Genomic DNA, 22,982 nt, shown 5'->3' with positions numbered 1-22,982 from the left:
GAATCAAGTATTCCAGTGAGCTGATCATAGGTGAAAACCCGGCCAGAGCGCAGAAATTCATGGACATCGTCTTTTGCCTTTAAAACGACCTCATCGATGGTCTCCTTTCCTGCATCCTTCATGCAGGTACGGCGTAGGTGAACTCCGAGGGCCTGCTGTGTCTTGTGACATACAGGACAGAGGAGGAAGTGACGGTGTGCAGCACTGCAATTACAGACAAGTTTCAAGTTAGGCCTTATCCAAAACTCAGTAATGTCACAAGTAAGGAGGCAGAAAAAACAGAAATAGACAGAGTCACACACACACACACACACACACACACACACACACACACACAGACAGACAGACAGACAGACAGACAGACAGACAGACAGACAGACAGACAGACAGACAGGCAGACAGACAGGTTAGCAGGCAGACAGGCAAACAGACAGACAGACAGGCCGCTCACAACCAGCTTATGAACATGACCCAGGCTACCAAATATGAAAACAAGCTTTCCTTGGAGTTTTTCAACTCAGTCCAGTCAGTGTTGACTTACCTAGCAGAAGCCATTGTAAATATCTGGAAAGGTCTTTGGAGAATCCTTGGTCTGGAGTGAGGTTCTGGTCTTGTCTCAACTCTGAAGTGACTGAACTGATCTGACTTCTCTGTCATTATTTATAATGAAGCTCTGACGACAGCTATCAGGAGAGAGGGACGTGGGGGGGTGGGGGCTTACATGAATAGATGTTAATTAAGGACAGCAATCAAGTGATAATGTTGAGGGCGGAGTCTAGATTTTACTCTGGTTCAACATAAATCCATACAGGTTTTAACATGAGTTGAAATTATGAATCAGATGAATTCAAAATAACTGTTATTGTGTATGTCTAACAGTCAAATCCCAAATTTGACTGAAATTGAAGCATGGCCCCCAAGCAGACTGCTCGTAAATCCACCGGAGGAAAGGCTCCCAGGAAGCAGCTCGCCACCAAGGCTGCCCGTAAGAGCGCCCCGGCCACCGGCGGCGTCAAGAAGCCTCACCGTTACAGGCCCAGTACTGCTTATAATTGGGCCAATCAGATTCTTAACACATACAAGTTTACAAGTGTTATGGATGGAAATTAGCCTCGTGCCATGTGCAACGTGTTCGAGCCTCGTGCTCGAGTCTCGTGCTAAATCTGGCAATTTTTACACTCTGATTATGTTCTTTGTGTCCATTAATTTTGCACTGTCCCGTCTAAATAAACAAATCAACTGTCAACAAGTAATACATATTTAATTAATGTTTAATGAATCATTAGCGGACTGCTTATAAATAGTTTGATTGAAGATTAAATTTACCGATCACATGTAATCATGTTGAGTTGAGTTCCCTCCCCTGATATGTGAAGCACTTTGAGTGTCTAGAAAGGCGCTATATAAATCCAATCAATTATTATTATTATCACTAATAAGGACACATACGAAAGATAAACACATAAGATAAAAACAAAATCTAAAAAGATCATGAAAGATTTCAAAAACGATTCGGATAACATAAAACATGTATTTCAATTACTATGACCTTGTGACCTTTATTTTGAAATTTGACTCTCTAACTCTCGGTTTCTCATGAGTAGTTTTATTTTGAAAATCCAAAACACTGCACAGCGAAAGTGTTATTTGCTGTGTTAACTTGACACCAAAAATCTTCTGATTGGTCGAGGATCGCGAAGCTACAACTGACCAATGAACAAGCAGCTCGAGAGGGATATAACCCGGGCTCCCGGCTGTTGCCATTCATTCTTTGATTGTATCTCAAATCATAAGAAAACACGCAAAATGAGTGGCCGAGGGAAAACCGGTGGAAAGGCTCGTGCCAAGGCAAAGACTCGCTCATCTCGTGCTGGACTCCAGTTCCCGGTCGGCCGTGTCCACAGGCTGCTTCGTAAAGGAAACTATGCCCACCGTGTCGGTGCTGGAGCCCCGGTGTATCTGGCGGCGGTGCTCGAGTATCTGACCGCTGAGATCCTGGAGTTGGCTGGAAACGCTGCCCGCGACAACAAGAAGAGCCGCATCATCCCCCGTCACCTGCAGCTGGCCGTCCGCAACGACGAGGAGCTCAACAAGCTGCTGGGCGGAGTCACCATCGCTCAGGGCGGCGTGCTGCCCAACATCCAGGCGGTGCTGCTGCCCAAGAAGACCGAGAAGGCCGCCAAGAAGTAACCTGCTTCAGCTTGTCTTCACAACAAACCCACGGCTCTTTTAAGAGCCACCCACTCACTTACAAAGAGCTCTCCTTTTATCTTTACTAGTTATAAAGTCTCATATTATTACTATCATAAAGCTTTTATAATGCTGTCGGTTTGCACACGAGAACTAACATTTGCTTTGGCACCAATTGGCAAACGACTTTGAGCTATAGATTATTATAGCAGTGATGCTATTTAAAATGACAAGTTGCTGCACTTGGTGCCAAAATTATACTTCTAAGGAATTGTTTTGTTAAAATGCTCAATTAGTATTATGATAACGCCTCAAACATAATGTAAAGTGTTACCGAATTATTAAGCATGCTGAAATACCATGAAATAGTCTGCTGTATTCTGTTTAAATCTTCACACATTGTTTGTTCATTCATTCATGCTCTACTTGTGTAAAAAAAAACGTTTACAACGCGGGATATTTCAAATTTGAATGATGTATGACGTCAGAGTGGCGGCCAGAAGACAACACAGGCTCTGTAATACTTGTTCAAGGTCTTTTGCTATCATCAATGTCCCCTGGTGTGTCTCTGAATGATCTGTGCTATTGCTTGTATTGTAATACTATTACAAATAACTCTGTAGCTAGACATTTGCTGTTTGTTGCCCACATTATAAGCACATTATATGAGGGATCAGCCAAGCAGCATTTTGGTAAACAAACTGCATCACTGGGTGGCAACGGCAATGGAACCCTATGGAGCATGAGCTTTGGCAGGCTTGTTAGTAGGGCACTTTTGAGGGGGTCCACGCGCACCCCCCTTATTTTTTTTCCTAGTCTGGATTTTTGGCATCCATAGGACCTCTAAAATAAAGATTGTGATGATCCCAAGAAAAAAAACCTGTCCAAAATGTTTTTTTTTCAATGTTTTATTACCCCTATGAGACGTGCAGGATTGCCGGCAGGAATGCGTCTTTCAGGTTTTTAAATGGCTTTATTGGAAAATTATTCAGATACAAGTTATGCAGTCAAAATATCAAAATAATCGTTTTTTTGTTTGTTTTTTACATAGTGCATCAATCAATTCAACCATATAAAATAAATTATAGTTTATAATTCATAAATATTCATATATTTATATATGTTATATTTATATATATTATATTCATATATTCAGTTTAGCACCAGATACCTCTTCGTATAACTGAAGGTATTTATTTATTATAATAGTTCCTCTTGATTTTTTATGACTGTGACATCATCGGCATAGGCCAGGACAGTTAACCAGTGTCCACTACTTGTTCTTGTCCCCGAGACTCTCTTTCAGAGACTGTGGCACGCTCAATTTTTGAGCTAGGTCAAAGGTAGGGATATAATTTGAAACTGGACAACCTAAGGTTTCCAATGGGGCCAAGCCTGTCATGCTAGCTTGTCGGGAAGGGGGGTAAATAACTAATTATTCAAAGTCAGACCAAATTTTGGCGAGGGAAAAAACGGCCATCACCATTTTCCAAATGGTCCCTTGACCTGTCACCTCAATATATCCGAATGGAGACCACACCAGGGTCCTTCTGTTTGATTATGGTTCAGTCTGGCACCAGATACCTCTTCATATGTCTTAAGGTGTTCGTTTATTATGTCTAGTTCCTTTTGACTTTTTACTATGACCGTGACGTCATTGGCATAAGCCAGAACAGTCACTCGGTCTCCACCACTGGTTCTCGTCCCACTCAGCCTGGTATCCTCCTTAATTATTATTATTATTTTTTAAGTATGTTTATTACGTTTTCAGTTATCAGAGGGGCAAACAGTCAGTGTTGAATGGGATAACACATAATATGCCCTCTGTCCCCAGTCACCCACGACACAACACACACAATCTCCACAAAACAGCAAAACAGAAAACCAAACAAACAAAAACAAACACACAGAGCATCTACAGCAGGCAGAAGGTTAACACTGTAAAAATAGGTACAACAGGGTATCCAGACACAATAAATAAATAAAGGCCCACCACATGTCAAGTCCTAAACAGAAATGTCAGTCCAGTCCGCAGAGACCACTCCGAAGGGCCCGGGCCCTATCCTCTCCAATATAGTCCAGAAAGGAGTTCCAGATTAGAAAAAAATTGAATGGCCTATCCTTGAGCCAAAAGCTGATAGCTTCCAAAGGGAGAAGTTCCATAACACTCCGAATCCACTGCAAAACTGTTGGGGCTGAGTCTGAGATCCACTGAAGAAGAACACAAGGATGTGTTCTTTTTCAGTGGATTTCATAACATTTTAAAACTTCCCACGAATATTCCCTTCAAATAAAATCAAATGCTTTCTTTTGGTCTAGTCCTATGATAAAAAAAAATCCTCCTCTGTATTATTAATTATGTCTCTCAATATTCCTAAGTTGTCCCACATCAGTCTTCCCTTTATAGCACACGTCTGTTATTTTTCTATTATTTTTTCTAGGGCGTCATTCAATCTATTCATAACTATCTTTGCAAGTATTTTATAATCAGTATTCATCAGTGTGATGTGTCTCCAGTTATCTATTTCTTGTGAGTCACCCTTCTTACAGATAAGTGATATCACCCCGTGGTAGAAGGAGCTATATATGTAGAGTGCCTTTCCGGATTCCATCATTGTAGATGGAGGTTAGTAAGTCTGCAATCTCAATCATACATGCTTGATAAAATTCAGTAGGAAGTCCATCTGTACCTGGTGCTTTTCCTTTATTTCATTCTGAAATAGCTTGTTTTACTTCACTTTTAGTGATCTCTCCACCCAGTGAGTTTAGGTTGGCCTCCTGTAAATCGATGGGATCTAGAAATGAACCTAGTTTAGTATAATTTATATTTACCTTCTGATACATGAGACCTAACTGTCTCTCTTTTTCCTTTTTAAATATACTTTATTAAATTATTCAGTCAGGGGTTACATTTACAGTAAATACATTGTATAAACAGTAGAAAGCAATAATTATCAAAAATAAGAAGTCTGTTAGAAGGTGAGCAGGTGCCAGGGTGTGGGTCTCTTTGTTCTGATGTCCAGTGTTCTTAGTCTTTTCAGTTCTGTTATGATTTGTTTATAGACCACTCCACCCGGGATGACGGCTTGGTGGATAACCGTGGCACATCTCGTTTTCCACAACTTGGCCACGACCACACAAACAACTGTCCAGAAAAAGTCCTGGTGTGGCCCTGGCATTGTTTCATCGAAAACACCATACATCACAGCATTATAATTCACAGTAACATTAAGACCGATACTGACTATTTTCCCCCAAACATATTTAGATCGCTCACAGTTTAGGAGCAGATGTTCTATGGTTTCATCCTCTATGCAGTCATCCATAGGACACTCTTTGGTTTTGACAAAGCAGCTCCACTTAACGACTGTTCGGACTGCCAGTCTGCCAACTGAGACCAGCCACATGATGTCTCTCTTTTTTTCTGAGAGACTCTTACTAAATACATTTCTGATACAGACCTGAGAGTTTGTTTCATCCAAATGTTTGTAGGGGAAAACACCACCATACAATTCACTACACAATTTTACATATATATATTTGCTGGACATTTGATTCCAAGCAATATTCATGTGTGCAAACTTGTTCACAAGATCACCATACAAAAGTTTGTAATATGGAACTGAGCTCCTTGCTCGTCCTATTTTTTTGGTCCAGCTCAGAGCCTCACCTATCCACATGGCCTTTCGCTCTATGGCTGATGCAACGTTCTTACAGAAGGCGATGTTTACTTTTAACCCCAGATCAACAGCCCCAAGGCCTCCCTCCTTTTTACTCTTATAGAGTAGCTCCCTTTTTGTGACCTCCCTGGTGGTTCCCCATATGAAGTTCACTATAGTTTTAGAAATTTTCTTTAATGTCTGGGCTTTGGGGGGGAAAACAGTTGCTAAAAACAATAATTTGGATAAAACAAACATTTTTATTATTAATATTCTAGTTTTATAGTTATTTAATTTATTACCCCATTTCTCAAGTTCTTCCTTTATTTCTATTTCTTTGCTGTCCCAGTTTTCATCGTAACAATTTGTATTACTTATTTTGATACCTAAAACTGTCATATAATTTCTATCATTTATATTAATTACAGGTCGAGAGTTATTCTCTCCAAACCAGACTCCTTCTGTTTTATTGTGGTTCAGTCTGACACCAGACACCTCTTCGTATGTCCTAAGGTGTTAATTTACTATGTCCAGTTCCTTTTGGCTTTTGACTATGACTGTGACATCATCGGCGTAGGCCAGGACAGTCACTCGGTCTCCACCACTGGTTCTCGTCCCACTCAGCCTGGTATCCTCCTTAATTCTTTTTAATAATGGGTTGATGTTTTTCCTTGCTCGTCCTTAATGCCTTGACCATTTGCATTTTTGCTCAAAAGTCGCTCATCCCGATCTCGACTCTTCTCGTCCCTGGCACCTCAATGGTGGAACGAGCTTCCACCTTCGGTCAGGACTGCTGAATCACTGCCGATCTTTCGGAAAAGACTAAAGACACACCTTTTCAGGCTCCATCTGGGCCCTTCTTGATCTAACCTCGTCTCTCTCTTTCCTTATATGTAACAAAAAAAAAAAAAAAAAAAAAAACCCTAACCAACCTTGTACCACTAACCTAAGCTTGTACCACTGTTCCTTCAGAAGCTGTAGTTGTCATGGACTGTGCTCCATAGTTGATTGTTCTATTGCAGACAGAAAAATGTGTTATTGTAAGTCGCTTTGGATAAAAGCGTCTGCCAAATGACGTAATGTAATGTAATGTAATTTTGTATTGCCTCCACATATTTTACAAGTATATATTTAGTATATATTTCACAAGTTTATTTGTATGCATATTTATCAGACCCTGAACATTACTGGAGGACTCTTTGTCTATCATACCTGCTTGTAAACATAGGCAATGCCACATATTATTCATTTTGGTCAACTCCGATTCAATTTCACTCAAGTTGTCTTTATCTTCTTCTGTTTTATTAGCTTTTGTTTGCAGATCAACATATTTCAACATTAACCCCTTATGTTAGGAAGTTTGTGTGAAGTTTGCTGACTTAGGTAAGAGCTCACGGGCAGTGATCGATTAGAACCACAGAGATGTCTTTCAGGAATTTATTTAGCAGATAGATAGCTTACAGATTGCAGAAAGGGAAGATAGATATCATAACAGAACAACACCTTTATACCCCCCCCACATTCGAGGTATGACATCATTGGTGATGTCACAACGTCCCGGGAGGTATGACATCATCGATGACCTCACAAAGTCACGTCTGCCATCACGCAGTCTGGAGACAGCCTAGACCGTCTGACATCGCTGATGACCTCACAGGGGAAACTCTGACATCACCGATGACCTCACAAGGTGAACTCTGACATCATCACCGATGATCATCATTGCGTTGTGGGCTCCTTGGTTCGTGGGCGTCAATTGCCCCAAGAACAGGCCTGATGGTGGGCCATTACGGAGCATTTTCTACACCTTATATTTTTCATTCTGCTCTTGTTTCAAGATTTTGCATTTATGTTTAAAGAAATTCCTGAGTCGAGATGTCATAGTTTCCCATAAATGGACAGCTGACTCAGACAATACATTCAAACTCTTTATAATAGCTAGTTCTTTCTTCAAATCTGCAATTACATCATTATTATTTAGACAGCTAGTATTTAGTTTCCAAATCCTTTCTTCTCTTGCCGAGACTCAGCAAAGCTTCAACAGCAAGATGATCGGAATTGACCAAGACTTTTGTTTGCCATTTATATACATACAGTATGCATTAAGTCTATATGATAGCAAATAGACAGTTCTCATACAAGAAGCACTTTACTCTTATGTCATTTTACTTTTTATAAAAGAAGGGAGATGTAACATCCTCGTTCATGCAAAGCTAGAATGGAATGTGCTATACATAGTCCATGGGCCAAACACCAAAATTTCACATATCGGTACCACTCAAGTGGGCAAATTCTAATCATGATTTTTGAACATGTATATATCCATAGATGATATTTTAGTATGATAGCCTTTCCAGAATGGTAGCTTTCTCACGGTTATCAGCTCATGAAGTTAGCCAGCCCCTACAATAATTTGGATTCTAGGTGCTGATGCATATCCTATTCTAGGCTCTTTTTAGGACCTTTACTCATGTTTGATGAGAATATCTTTGATAGAATTTTAAAGGGTAGCTTCCTAGCTTTCATTTAACCTCAGTTGTGTGTCTCTCTGACAAATACAGAGGTCACAGGAGCTCCTCAAACTGTCAGTGACATTCGTTTTTCCACAATTTTCGTCTAAACTATAGTTTTATTTCAGCACTGTGGCATCTAGGAACATCAGAGATACAAACAACAAACACTGGAATACTCACAGGACTATAAGGATTCAGAAAAGGTATCATGTGCCCATACTATCCCATCGTGAGGGGTGAATGTGGCCCTTAAGGTAGAATAATGACTTCTCAAGGGAAATGAGCCAGAGCCCTAAATTTAACAAATCGGTACCAGCCAGGTGGGCAAATTTTACTTATAGATAGACCTTGATGACTGGTAGCTTATTAGTGCTTATCCCCTCTTAAATTATGGACTGCTGTCGTTCAAAACTAGGAAAGTGCCCTCCCTGGAAATCATCTTTCTTTCATTATCCGTTGCCTAGGGTGTGTCTGGACTACTGTTAATATTACATAGATATAGGCAAACTATCCTATGATATTGTACATACTATACTATACTATACTATACTATACTATACTATACTATACTATACTATACTATACTAGATATATGCTTGTCTACTAAAGTGGCACATTTCTCAGTCAAAAACAGAGTAAATTGACACGTTTCTCAGTCAAAAATAGTTTTATTTGTGTTACATTATATGAACAGCCACATTCAAAATGTTTCCAGTCTTTCAGGACAATATTAGGACAATCTACCCTTCCTGAGACACCATGCCACCCACGAGGGCAACACCATCATCGTCATTCACATCTGAGTGTGCTGGTTGGCACATTTTTGTAGTTTGCACAGGTTTGTGCACTTCAGACCATTATTGAGACCTGTGCACTCTGGTGGTTTGCACGACCTCACACACTTGCAGGAGAGCAACTGCAAAACGGTCTGGTGCTGGGGAACCGCACATCCACTGGATTTCAAGCTGCCCCTCATCGTCTGTGGTCCACCCATGATGGTCCTTGGGGCTTGGTACAGATGGCTGGGTTTGAAGAGACCGTCTAGAGATTGCAGTCTGATCTTTTGCATGAATGGAATGCATTAATAGCCAATCCTCAAATGGTGGAAGCTGGCTGGACTCGACCTCCCCACGTCTGGTGCAGAAAAGTTGGTATCGGAGGAGGTTGACATCTGTAATGTGTGTAGAGGGTACATATACATAATACATGTGGCACATGATTTCCAGCAGCTTCTTGAAGAGCACATTAGAGACATCCCAAGCACGGCCGAGCTCAAGGAAGGCTTCTTGATATGTCCTGTCTGTTCAGGGTGCCCACTTTTCCGTGTCCTGCAAATACGCTGACAGTGTTGCAGCCAGTGAACGTGTGCATGCCAATCAAGGCGCCAGCAATACTATCGCCGCGTGATTTGTATAGTTTGGTGATGTCCTGGAACATTGTCTTGTTCTGTGTTCCACATTTTTGGTACATTGGGCATGGGATGTCCTTGCTCCAACCCAGAGTCAGTAGCAGGACATCTGTGTCTGCCATGATGATCACTGCCTTGAAGCCAGACTCTGCTACATGGAGAGCATGCATTAGCATGCAGGTGTCAGCTTCTTCCTGAGAGGATTTGAGCTGTGTTACCTCCTCCCATTGGTTCTTGTTGATTTTGAAGCAGACTACTTCACAGGTAACATATAAGGCGTCTTGTAGTTTCTATCTGTGTTTGGGTCCTTTCCATTCCTCAAACAAGAATTTGATCAGACTGACTTTGCTGGCAGCGCTGTAGAGCAGTTTCCTCCACTGCTGGATGTTGTGGCTAGAATCATGCAGGTTAGCTACATCTGGCGGGGCAACAGTTGCAGTTGACAAGCTGACAAACTCATATTGATCTGGACTGAGTGGATTCACAAAGGAGTTTCCCATGATATCAACAATGGACTGTACTTTAAGGACCATAGGTGGACCACAGATGATGAGGGGCAGCTTGAAATCCAGTGGATGCACGGTTCCCCAGCACCAGGTGCCATCTTGCAGTTGCTCTCCTGCAAGTGTGTGAGGTCATGCAAACCACCAGAGTGCACATGTCTCAATAACGGTCTGAAATAAAACACGATTTCAGACGGACAAGCCCGTCTTTATTGTCACACGATTACACATCAACACATGCACGGACGGCCACACACACACACATGCTGACGGTGGCCGGTGAAATTTGTCCTCTGCATTTAACCCATCCTGGCTTGTCCTTTCCTCCGGGGGGGCAGGCCAGGAGCAGTGGTCGCTTTCTCGTACAGCGCCCGGGGACCGACTTCGGATGTTGTCGTCACTGGTCGGATGACGATGACGATCTGATCTTCTGCATGTTTTTAATGGGGGGGGTTATATACGGAGGAACCCCCCTGGGGGAGCACGGGGAGAACATGCAAACTCCACACAGACAGAAAGGCCCTTACGACGAGATACCCCACCTGGGTATATGAAGATATGGGGGAGAACACAACCACAGCGCCCGCAGTGTCCCAGGCGACAATCGAACTCAGGACCTTCTGACTGCGAGGCGACAGCTCTACCACTGAGCCACCGTGCCCCAAATGCACAAACCTGTGCAAACTACAAACATGTGCCAACCAACACATTGAAGAAGAGCTTGCTGCACAGCTGACAGACTCAGATGTGAATGACGATGATGGTGTTGCCCTCGTGGATGACATGGTCTCAGGAAGGGTAGATTGTCCTAATATTGTGTTGAAAGACTGGAAACATTTTGAATGTAGCTGTACATATACCGTAACACAAATAAAACAATTTCTGACTGAAAAGCGTGCCAATTTACCCTCTTTTTGACTGGGAAATGTGCCAATTTAGTAGACAATTAAGTATAGCATATATATCTATCTAGTATAGTATAGTATGGTATGGTATGTATAGTATCATAGGATAGCATGCCTATATCTAGACATGTAATATTAACAGTTAGTAGTCCAGACACCCCAGGGAGACGATATAATGAAAGAAAGATGATTTCCCATAATTCCCATAAGTCCATAATTTAAGAGGGGTGGTTAAGCACTAATAAGCTACCATGGTCATAGGAATTTAAAAAAATCACAAGTAGAATTTCTCCACCCGGATGGTACCGATATCTTACATTTTGGGTTCTGGCCCATTTCCCTCGAGAAGGCATTCTTCTACCAAATTCAAAGGGCAAAATTCACCCCTCACGATGGGATAGTATGGGTTCATTATACCTTTTCTGAATCCTTATATGAGTATTCCAGTGTTTGTTGTTTGTGTCTCTGATGTTCCTAGATGCCACAGTGCTGAAATAAAGACTATAATTTAGGCGAAAACGGTGGAAAAATGAATGTCACTGACACTTTGAAGAGCCCATGTGAGCTCTTTATTTGTCAGACAGACACACAACTGAGCTCAAATGAAAGCTAAGAAGCTACCCTTTACAATGTTGTCAAACATGTTATCATAGAACATGGTTAAAGGTCCTGAGCCTAAAATAGGTTATGGATCAGCACCTAGAATCAAATTTATTGTAGGGGTTTGCTAACTTCATGAGCCGATAACTGTGACAAAGCTGCCATTCTGCAAAGGCTATCATACTAAAATATCATCTATGGATATATACCTGTTCAAAAATCATGATTAGAATTTGTCCACTTGAATGGTACCGATATGTGCAATTTTTGTGTTTGGCCCATGGACTAAATAGGGGGAAATAAGAAGATGTCCAATAAATATGAAAAGCTACTCCTGTGGAAAGGCTATCATATATTAATTTACTTATATTGACCCTATAAACAATTTAGTATAGGTAAAGTTTTGCCCACCCATATGGTACCGATATCTGGTCTGGCCCATGGACTAACAGGACACCGTAGAATTGTGAGAGTGAACATGACATTGTCTGACTGAGATGGTTGAATAAATAATGACTCACGTTGATCTCATTTAGTGGTAGTTTACAGTGTGCCAGAGGGCAAATACAACAGTGGTCTTTTCAAGCTGAAGTTACCACATCTATGGTCCATGTAAACGTGCCTACTGATATGGTCATTTTATTGGTGAGAATTTTATTTTGAAGGCAACGTCGCATAACCGGAAACGCATTTGTTAGTCTGTGCTAACTTGCCGCAGCTGAAGTTGCTTTGGAAAACATGTGGGGGAGGACGACTGCAGGAGTTTGGCACCGCCCTGCAAAGCCCGGCTCTTTCCTTCCTCATTCAGGTCCGCAAAGAAGGTTTATATACGGAAGCTGTCTGAGGTTTTGCATCAGTTTGTCTTTGCTTTGAAAGAAAACACATTGAAAAAATGAGTGGGCGTGGAAAAGGGGGAAAGGGACTCGGAAAAGGAGGCGCCAAGCGTCACCGTAAAGTTCTTCGTGATAACATCCAGGGAATCACCAAGCCCGCTATCCGCCGTCTGGCTCGCCGCGGCGGAGTGAAGCGTATCTCCGGTCTGATCTACGAGGAGACCCGCGGGGTGCTCAAAGTCTTCCTGGAGAACGTCATCCGTGATGCCGTCACCTACACCGAGCACGCCAAGAGAAAGACCGTCACCGCCATGGATGTGGTGTATGCTCTGAAGAGGCAGGGCCGCACTCTGTACGGCTTCGGAGGTTAACTTCATTTACCGACCAACAAAACAACACAAAGGCTCTTTTAAGAGCCGCCCAATTTCTCTAAGCAAAGAGTCTATTCCCGTTTCCTCTGAGTTGTGTTGTACGCTAACTATGTACATTTTAACACTGTTTTGCAACTGAAAAATAAAATGTAGCAGCCGCTAATGGGTTAATCTGAAATATAACTGCGTTGAATAGTAAACTACAGCTCTGCTGGGTGAATAGCGACCTGCCTACAATAATAATAATATAATAAACTATATAGCACTTTTCAAAACAAATGTTACAAAGTGCTTAACAGGCAATAAAAATAATACGAGTACAGTAATGCAGGTGACGGGATAGCAATGGTGGGCCGTTCAAAACCATCAGACAGTTAAAACAATATAATACTATGTGCTGATTGTGATATTATCAAATCAAGGTTATTATTGTGGTTAACTCAATCTGCTCTAGCTGTTTTAGATACACCCCCCTTCTGATAGCCCCTTCTTTTTTCTTAATTGTTTTCCAAAAGTAGCAGAGGGAATGCATTACATGTTAAGTGGGAACATGTGAGATTATTATTATTAGACCCTAGATCTATATAGCCTATAAGGTTACTTCACTATTATTAGATCTGTCCATAAAGTAGGCTACATCGATGACAGCATCATAGTGTTAAGACTACTTATCTTGTGATAGCTATTGTTCTGTTTCAAAAGGTCTAAATGGGACCATGCTTCAGCTTAGGAAAACCATATCACACATTTTTTAATAACATCACATAGCCTCGTCATAGTAGCCTACTGTATTTTGAGTTTTGTTCTGTTTTTGTATTTTTTTTTGTAAACTCCTCTGAGTCCTTTCTCTCGAAATGAAGATGTTCAGAAAGCGGAAAATATATAATGGAGCAAAGGTCCACAACAGACTTGTATTAGTTTGTGAAATGCACTTCATTCAGTTTCTGAAGAGAATAATGAAGGATATTGGAACAATTGTCAGAGTCCGCGCACGGGAAGTGAAAATACAAATCTGGAGCTCAACCAATCAGAATACACACGGGCAGCCGCTCGTGCAGCCGAGTCGACAGGCACGCGCCGAAAGTCAACCAGTCACAGGCGGGGAACCGCATAGTGCTATTTGCATCAGCTGCCGATAAATAGGGTGCTTCTGTTAAACGGACTTCATTCTCTGCTACCGAGAAGTCGTCAGCATGCCTGAAGCCGCGAAGCCCGCCCCCAAGAAGGGTTCCAAGAAAGCCGTCACCAAGACCGCTGCCAAGGGCGGCAAGAAGCGCAGAAAGAGCAGGAAGGAGAGCTACGCCATCTATGTGTACAAGGTGCTGAAGCAGGTCCATCCCGACACCGGCATCTCCTCCAAGGCCATGGGCATCATGAACTCCTTTGTCAACGACATCTTTGAGCGCATCGCCGGTGAGGCGTCTCGCCTGGCTCACTACAACAAGCGTCGCACCATCACCTCCAGGGAGATCCAGACCGCCGTGCGTCTCCTGCTTCCCGGTGAGCTGGCCAAGCACGCCGTGTCCGAGGGCACCAAGGCCGTCACCAAGTACACCAGCTCCAAGTAAACCGCTTGTAGATACATCCACCCAAAGGTCCTTTTAAGGGCCACACACTACTTCCACAAAGAGCTTAATCATTGTTCACCTTCTCTGTAACCAACAGATTATTAATGCTTTTTACATGGACCTTGTAGCGTTGCCGTTGGACTAATGTGATAGTGTCACACTGACCGCCATGTAAAAGCCTTTCATAATGGCACGACATGGCTCATGGTGTTCCTTCCAAATACTGGGTCATCAACCAAAATAAAGCCACATGTCTGTCTACTGACCTACATTTAAAGTGAGTTGTTGCTATTTGTTTTAATGCTGTTGAAATGGGTACGGTGCGCCCACATCCCCTCGAACCCCACAGTGACTTTGGGTCATATATCCTACAAGCCAACGTGCACATTCAGCGGAGGAGTGATGTCATCTGGGACACCATGACTTGGTGTTGCTCAGAGAGCAGTAGCCGAATGGCATGAAGAGAAGAGAATGCCTAACCTTACCTGCACACCAGAGCAATCTGCTCCTATGACATGTTTTGCTGCTGGAAACCCTTATCCAAACTAAACATTGTGTTGCATCAGCCATAGAGCGAGAGGCCATGTGGATAAGTGAGGCTCTGAGCTGGACAAAAATAAAAGGACGAGCAAGGAGTTCAGTTCCATTATAAACTTTTGTACGGTGACTTTGTGAACAAGTTTGCGCACATGAATATAGCTTGGAATGAAATGTCCAGCAAATATATATTATGTAAAATTGTGTAATGACTTGCATGTTTGTGTTTTCCCCTACAAACATTTGGATGAAACAAGCTCTCAGGTCTGTATCAGAAATGTATTTAGTAAAGCCGTTTTCCCACATGCGTACCGGAAAATTACCTGTAAGTCAATATCGGACATTTCCCTTCACACCTCTCCTCTGGCATGTGGGAATCTATCAGCGAAATTGCCTGTATGGGAGGGGGGGGCGGCACTGCAGAGCGGGTGGGGAGTGACGTGTCGGCAAAACTCCGAATGGTGAAATAAGTTTGCTTGTTTATCCGTTCACCTGCGTAGCGTTGAAGCACTTTTTGCAGACTGGCTTTATTTGATGTGTCCGGGCTTGCCTTGGCTGTCGGCAACGTTGCTTAGTCCCTGTCGGACTGTGACTGTGAATGATTAGATTATGCCCGCTGGAACATTAAGCAACGTGTGTACACCTCGCCCATGAGAGTGTCGCGCAGAATATGAAGATAGACTAAACCGGGGACAGATCATGACTGATGATTATGTACCTCTGCGCTGCTGCGTGAGACTAGAGCCGTCTGGAAGCGAGAGAGACCAGGAGGGAATTTATTTTGGGAAGATGCTCTGAACAATTTTGACGACGTGGAATGGAAGCGTCATTTTCGCATGTCCCGGTATTAGGCTACGTGCTGAGTCTGGTCCGACCCGCACGCAAGATCACCCGGTGGCGAAAACCACTGGAAGCGCGTTTGCGACTGGCAATAGTCCTTTGGTGGTACGCAACACCAGGGGAATATCGAACAATCAGCTGTGTATTTGGTGTTGGACTGTCTACTGTGTGCATTGCAACCTGGTCCACGAAGTCACAGCCCACTGATAGCGGAAAATGCCTTCGGAAATCAGCAAGCTGACATACTGCTCTTATTAGGCTATCACAAGATCATTTCGCCAGTTTGCTTTAATGTGCGCGAATGATTAGATTATGCCCGCTGGAACATTAAGCAACGTGTGTAGGCTACTCCTCGCCCATGATTGAAGGACCGCTGTCGCGGAAAATGACCTGAACCGTTTCCACTTGCGTCCCCTTAAGACCATACCGCTCTTGTGACTAGCACGAAACTGGTGAAATGTCGGGGACGACGGGGTCGCGCTTATACCGGCACGGCGCCTTTCTCACATGCAGGCATTAGACCACATACCGGTCATTTTGCGGTACAAAGCGCATGTGGGAAAAGGGCTTAAGAGTCTCTCAGAGAACAAGAGAGACATCATGTGGCTGGTCTCAGTTGGCAGACTGGCAGTCCGAACAGTCGTTAAGTGGAGCTGCTTTGTCACAACCAAAGAGTGTCCTATGGATGACTGCATAGAGGATGAAACCATAGAACATCTGCTCCTAAACTGTGAGCGATCTAAATATGTTTGGGGGAAAATGGTCAGTATCGGTCTTAATGTTACTGTGAATTATAATGCTGTGATGTATGGTGTTTTTGATGAAACAATGTCAGGGCCACACCAGGACTTTTTCTGGACAGTTGTTTGTGTGGTCGTGGCCAAGTTGTGGAAAACGAGATGTGCCACGGTTATCCACCAAGCCGTCATCCCGGGTGGAGTGGTCTATAAACAAATCATAACGGAACTGAAAAGACTAAGAACACTGGACATCAGAACAAAGAGACCCACACCCTGGCACCTGCTCACCTTCTAACAGACTTCTTATTTTTGATAATTATTGCTTTCTACTGTTTATACAATGTATTTACTGTAAATGTAACCCCTGATTGAATAATTTAATAAAGTATATTTAAAAAGCAATGCAGCAGCCGAGCTGGCGAGCGTGCAGGATTTCTAGTAACTGATATCTGCCATAATAGACACATCTGATAGGCCTCTAACTGATATCTGCTCAATGTGAGCTCAAATCCCTCACTACCTCCTTACACCTGTGACAGAAGACAGATCAACCACGCTCTCATAATGTATTAATAGGGTGACCAGATCCCAGCAAACCAAATGTGGGACAGTATGTTTGTGAGGGACAATGTGGGACACGTTGCCAATGCTGAGTACGGCTGCAACTAACGATTATTTTGATTATCGAGTAATCTGTCGATTATGTTAGACTAATAGATTAATCGTTTGGTCTATAAAATGTCACCATAAATGGCAATCATCAGAAAGCCGGAACAAGAGATTTGTTTTATTAGTCTGTCTCTCTCTCACTCTCTCCTATTGAGATTATCAATCAATCAATCAATCAATCAATCAATCAATCAGTTTAATACATGTCCCAGAAGGGCACTTTGGTTCACATCAGACAGTTAAGAATACTTTTTTTTTTATTATGTCCTGATATATTATATGATTTTACTCAGAGTAACATAATGAGACTGAAAACCACAAGTTATTTCTTTTGTTTTATTTATTTTTTCTTTCTTTTCATCTTCCTCAGTCTAAACAATTCTCATCATCTCTATACTGCCTTCCACTCTAGTTACTATGTGGTGTGCAATGTCAATATATGTCTGTGTTTAGTCTTATGTTGATGTGTTTCTGTTCACTGTACATCAGTAGTTTGTACAACCCTGTACCTTTTATGTCCTACATGTTTGTATTATGTACGCACCTTCTGTGGAAAATAATTTGTAGATGTTTAATTACATAAAGTGCATGAAACCCATGACATTATAGAAATAATTTACCTTTTTTTTCTCTGGGGACCCACAATGATCTATCTATCTATCTAAAGAGTACTCGTGTAAATATACTACCACAGTGCTAGTATGAAAACGTAAAATGCAAATTGATAGGCTATTTTAGTCTAGTGGACTCAAGCACAGCAAGTTGGATAGCACGGTATAAGTTTATTTGACAATCATGATATTTATCTCGAATGGAGAAAATACATGTTTGGCCTACTTTAATGTAACATCAACCTTTTAAACAAAACATATTTTCAGTTCCATTAAGCATGACTGCATCATTCACAGTCACAAAGTTAATGCCTCAGGATCTCTCCCGCCTAAGTCACCGCCTGCCTCAGTGTGTTTACCGACACCACAAATCTGACGATTAAAACAAAACTAATAGCAGCATTACAGTACTTTGACTTGTATTCCCTCGTCAGACATCTCTGCTTACTGTAAAACTAGTGTTGTTTGGAATGTAAAGCATATTCAACCATTTTATGAGTCGAAATGTGAGGAAATCCCACTGCGAGTAGAATACTGTGACCAGGTAATGGAGAGGTTTGAAGCTCCCCTGAATAAAAATAAAGTCTCCTCGTTGCTAAAAACGACTCCATTTCGAAAGGAAACAAGTTATCTAACATCTCGAATAAGATTTAGACTTCAAAACTGCTCCGATCTGTGTCTTTTCTCCCTAAAATGTGGAAGAGAAAACACAAGTGTCGCCACATTTCAACAGGACAGAGAGAGATGCTGTGTGTGTTGAGTCTACACGGTCCTCATGCTGTGTATAAGTCCCGCCTCTTGCTCAGCATGGATGATATTCCAGTCAGACTCTGTAGAGTTTTGTGAAGCAGAAAATACTCGAGAAGAAGAATGGCAGAAGTCGCTCCAGCTGCACCCGCCGCTGCCGCCCCGGCGAAAGCGGTCAAAGCCGCCAAGAAGAAGGCGGTGGTGAAGCCGAAGAAGGCCGGCCCCAGCGTCGGTGAGCTGATTGTCAAAGCTGTGTCCGCCTCCAAGGAGCGGAGCGGCGTGTCTCTGGCCGCCGTCAAGAAGAGCCTGGCTGCCGGAGGCTACGACGTGGAGAAGAACAATGCCCGCGTCAAGATCGCCATCAAGAAGCTGGTGGAAAAAGGCGCTCTGCTGCAGGTTAAGGGCACCGGGGCGTCCGGCTCCTTCAAGGTCCCCAAGGCTGAAAAGGTGAAGAAACCCGCGGCCAAGAAAGCCGCTCCTAAAGCCAAGAAGCCCGCTGCCAAGAAACCAGCCAAAAGCCCCAAGAAGAAGGTCGCAGCTAAGAAGCCAGTAGCCGCCAAGAAATCCCCCAAGAAGGCTAAGAAGCCCGCTGCAGCGCCCAAGAAAGCAGCCAAGAGCCCAGCCAAGAGCCCCAAGAAGGCGACCAAGAGTCCCAAGAAGGTGGCGGCCAAGAAGCCCGCTGCTGCTGTCAAGAAAGCTCCAGCAAAGAAGGTTGCCAAGCCCAAAGCAGCTAAGAAACCTGCCCCCAAGAAGAAGTAAGCTTCCAGCTTGACTTCTCCCCAAAAAGGCTCTTTTAAGAGCCACCCACAACCTTTTTAAAGAGCATCCCTATTTTTATTTGATGACAAAGTATTTATTAATTATTGAGCTCCATACCATGAACATCATTTTACAACTGGCTAAAATGCTGGTATAATATGATACTGCTGGTATAATTGAGACACAATAACTATAGATATGAGTGACAACGGATATGAAAAAAATTATCAGGATCTATATTTGTTTATACATGATGTGGTAGGCTACATTCAACACAACAGTAATGCAAACATCATCGTTATCAATCACAATATTATGCCTTAATTTCTGCTCATTTCCCACTTTGCAGCTTTTTTGGTTTCCTCTACTTTTCTCTTATTCTAATCTACACAGATCCATCTCTATAAACTAACCATGAATAGACGTGGCTATGGATACTATGTTATTTAGGAAGAAGCTAAAATGTGGCACAAGGAAGCTCTGCAGGCCAAAAGTGAATCAGAAAAAAATAGCTTATTGGATACTTAGATTTGAATTAAAGTAATAAGTAAATACATGTCTACTGCAACAGTAAACAATGTACATCTTCAAGAATAGACAGGAGCACAACATGCAACGTGTTTCAACCTCTGGTCTACAGCCTGAGTAGACCAGAGAGGTTGAAACGCGTTTCGCTTTGTGCCCCTGTCTATTCTTGAAGATGTACATTGTTTACTGTTGCAGTAGACATGTAGCCTATTTACATGTATATGTGTGTATATATATATATATATATATATATTTAATATATCTCTCGGGGTCGGGGTCTTAATCGGCTGGGTCTACTGGGCGAGGGTGTATGATGTTGAACAGACCCGAAACACCGGGTTAACATCACTGTCCCAGTGCATGTATGTATTTGTAACAACACACACATATATATATATTGGAGGAAGAATTCAAAGCACAAAGCGCTGGGAATCTCTCTCTCTCTCTCTCTCTCTCTCTCTCTCTCTCTATACATAATGTATGTATGTAGTACGTACATATATACACGATATATATATACGATATATATATATATATATATATATATATATATATATATATATATATATATATATATATATATATATATATATATATATCGTGTATATATGTACGTACTACATACATACATTATGTATAGAGAGAGAGAGAGAGAGAGAGAGAGAGAGAGAGAGAGAGATTCCCAGCGCTTTGTGCTTTGAATTCTTCCTCCAATTGGCCCTATTGATCTGACACGCCCCTGCTCACGCCCTCCCCTCAGGCAGGCCAATCAGCGTGTAGCAGCACTCCGGCGTTGCCTTTATGAAGCGACGCTCTTCGAGCAGACATTATTTTCTGACTTTTCTCGTCAAGAAGGAAGAGCTGAATTTGAAGGATGGCCAGAACCAAGCAGACCGCTCGTAAATCCACCGGTGGAAAGGCTCCCAGGAAGCAGCTCGCCACCAAGGCTGCCCGTAAGAGCGCCCCGGCCACCGGCGGCGTCAAGAAGCCTCACCGTTACAGGCCCGGTACCGTGGCGCTCAGAGAGATCCGTCGCTACCAGAAATCCACCGAGCTGCTGATCCGCAAGCTGCCCTTCCAGCGCCTGGTCAGAGAGATCGCTCAGGACTTCAAGACCGACCTGCGCTTCCAGAGCTCCGCTGTCATGGCTCTGCAGGAGGCCAGCGAGGCTTACCTGGTCGGCCTGTTTGAGGACACCAACCTGTGCGCCATCCACGCCAAGAGGGTCACCATCATGCCCAAAGACATCCAGCTGGCCCGCCGTATCCGCGGAGAGCGCGCTTAAACTCCCCTGATACATCACAACACAACGGCTCTTTTAAGAGCCACCTCCATATTCACTAAGAGTATTCCCTTTATCTTCATTTAACAATTTTAAAAAGTGCAATCAAATAATGCAACTCAGAAAGTGCGTTTAGAGATCTCTGTTGCGCTTACAGCTGTTGAGTGAGTCTATTTAATAATAAACCACTCATACATTGCTGTTGCAACACAATCATGCATTTTATAAATGTATTACTCCTTTAGTTCTATACAGGGTATCCGCATCTGGGGAAATGAAGAGCCTTAACAAGTGTTACAAAGTCTTAATAACTATTTTAGAGGTATTAGATGTAGTTAATGTGCTGATGGTGTTAAATGAGCATAAGATATTGTCTAATATTGCAGACTCCTGAATTTAATCAATACCGTATTGTGACAGACTTTGTGATCTGTCTACCATTTGCAGTTACTGCTCAATCAATTTTCTTTCTAATAAAAATAAAACAATTTGGATATGAACAGAACATCACAAAACATGTATTTCAGTTCCTATCTTTGTGACCTTTATTTTGAAATTTGACTTTACACTGATGTTCTTTGAAATAAAATGACTTGTTTATATGGCTCAAATCAACACTCGGTTTCTCAGTAGTTTTATTTTGAAAATCCAAAAACCTGCGCAGCGAAAGTGTTATTTGCTGTGTTAGCTTGACACCAATAATCTTCTGATTGGTCGAGGATCGCGAAGCTGCAACTGACCAATGAACAAGCAGCTCGAGAGGGATATAACTCGGGCTCCCGGTTGTTGCCATTCATTCTTTGATTCTATCTCAAATCATAAGAAAACACACAAAATGAGTGGCCGAGGAAAAACCGGAGGAAAGGCTCGTGCCAAGGCAAAGACCCGCTCATCTCGTGCTGGACTCCAGTTCCCGGTCGGCCGTGTCCACAGGCTGCTGCGCAAAGGAAACTACGCCCACCGTGTCGGTGCTGGAGCCCCGGTGTATCTGGCGGCGGTGCTCGAGTATCTGACCGCTGAGATCCTGGAGTTGGCTGGAAACGCTGCCCGCGACAACAAGAAGAGCCGCATCATCCCCCGTCACCTGCAGCTGGCCGTCCGCAACGACGAGGAGCTCAACAAGCTGCTGGGCGGAGTCACCATCGCTCAGGGCGGCGTGCTGCCCAACATCCAGGCGGTGCTGCTGCCCAAGAAGACCGAGAAGGCCGCCAAGAAGTAACCTGCTCCAGCTTGTCTCCACAACAAACCAACGGCTCTTTTAAGAGCCACCCACTCACTGACAAAGAGCTCTCCTTTTATCTTTACTATTTAAAGGTCTCATATTATTACTATCAACATGCTTCCGATTTGCACACGAGATTACACAACTTCGTCTAAAAATCATTTTGAACCAGACTGATGTAATTACTGCAATTTAACAAATTTGCAATAAAATTACTTGCTGCACTCGGTGCCAAAATGCAATTATACGTCTAACGTGGAATCTATGTTAAAAGGCTTGAATTAGTTGATCTAACTCTAACGTACAGACACACGAATTATTCAGCATGCTGAAATACCCTGAAATAGTCTTGTTTCTGTTTAAAACCTCAAACAATATTGTTTGTTCATTAATCATTCATGTACATAACATACATACATAACATGTTAGTAATCGCAATAAAACAGTACCTAACTCCCGCACAAGGTTGTTATCTGAAGCTTCACATAATCAGTATT

General features: G+C 42.7%; 2 protein-coding genes and 4 pseudogenes across 6 annotated transcripts; all 6 read left to right on the top strand.

Moving 5' to 3' along the window:
• Positions 1 to 1,806: 1,806 nt before the first annotated feature.
• On the top strand, positions 1,807 to 2,190 carry LOC310786544 (histone H2A pseudogene; annotated as a pseudogene). Its single transcript has one exon. The product of its transcript is annotated as a histone H2A pseudogene (transcript).
• A 10,480-nt stretch (positions 2,191 to 12,670) lies between these two features.
• Positions 12,671 to 12,982, top strand: LOC310786855 (histone H4; the record flags this gene model as incomplete). The annotated part of the gene is made up of 1 exon (XM_083648174.1): positions 12,671 to 12,982. The coding sequence occupies one exon, from the start codon at positions 12,671 to 12,673 to the stop codon at positions 12,980 to 12,982; it is 312 nt and encodes a 103-aa protein (XP_083504300.1).
• Positions 12,983 to 14,175: 1,193 nt separating this feature from the next.
• Positions 14,176 to 14,550, top strand: LOC310786854 (histone H2B pseudogene; annotated as a pseudogene). Its single transcript has one exon. The product of its transcript is annotated as a histone H2B pseudogene (transcript).
• Positions 14,551 to 18,817: 4,267 nt separating this feature from the next.
• On the top strand, positions 18,818 to 19,453 carry LOC310786853 (histone H1 pseudogene; annotated as a pseudogene). The gene has a single exon. The product of its transcript is annotated as a histone H1 pseudogene (transcript).
• A 1,402-nt stretch (positions 19,454 to 20,855) lies between these two features.
• On the top strand, positions 20,856 to 21,266 carry LOC310786414 (histone H3.2; the record flags this gene model as incomplete). Its single annotated transcript, XM_083647623.1, has 1 exon — positions 20,856 to 21,266. The coding sequence occupies one exon, from the start codon at positions 20,856 to 20,858 to the stop codon at positions 21,264 to 21,266; it is 411 nt and encodes a 136-aa protein (XP_083503749.1).
• An 832-nt stretch (positions 21,267 to 22,098) lies between these two features.
• Positions 22,099 to 22,482, top strand: LOC310785846 (histone H2A pseudogene; annotated as a pseudogene). The gene has a single exon. The product of its transcript is annotated as a histone H2A pseudogene (transcript).
• The last annotated feature ends 500 nt before the right edge of the window (positions 22,483 to 22,982 follow it).

The sequence above is a fragment of the Poromitra crassiceps genome (genome assembly GCF_964638095.1).
Source record: "Poromitra crassiceps genome assembly, chromosome: 12".
Lineage (NCBI taxonomy): Eukaryota > Metazoa > Chordata > Actinopteri > Beryciformes > Melamphaidae > Poromitra > Poromitra crassiceps.
This window is presented reverse-complemented; position numbering and strand designations above follow the sequence as displayed.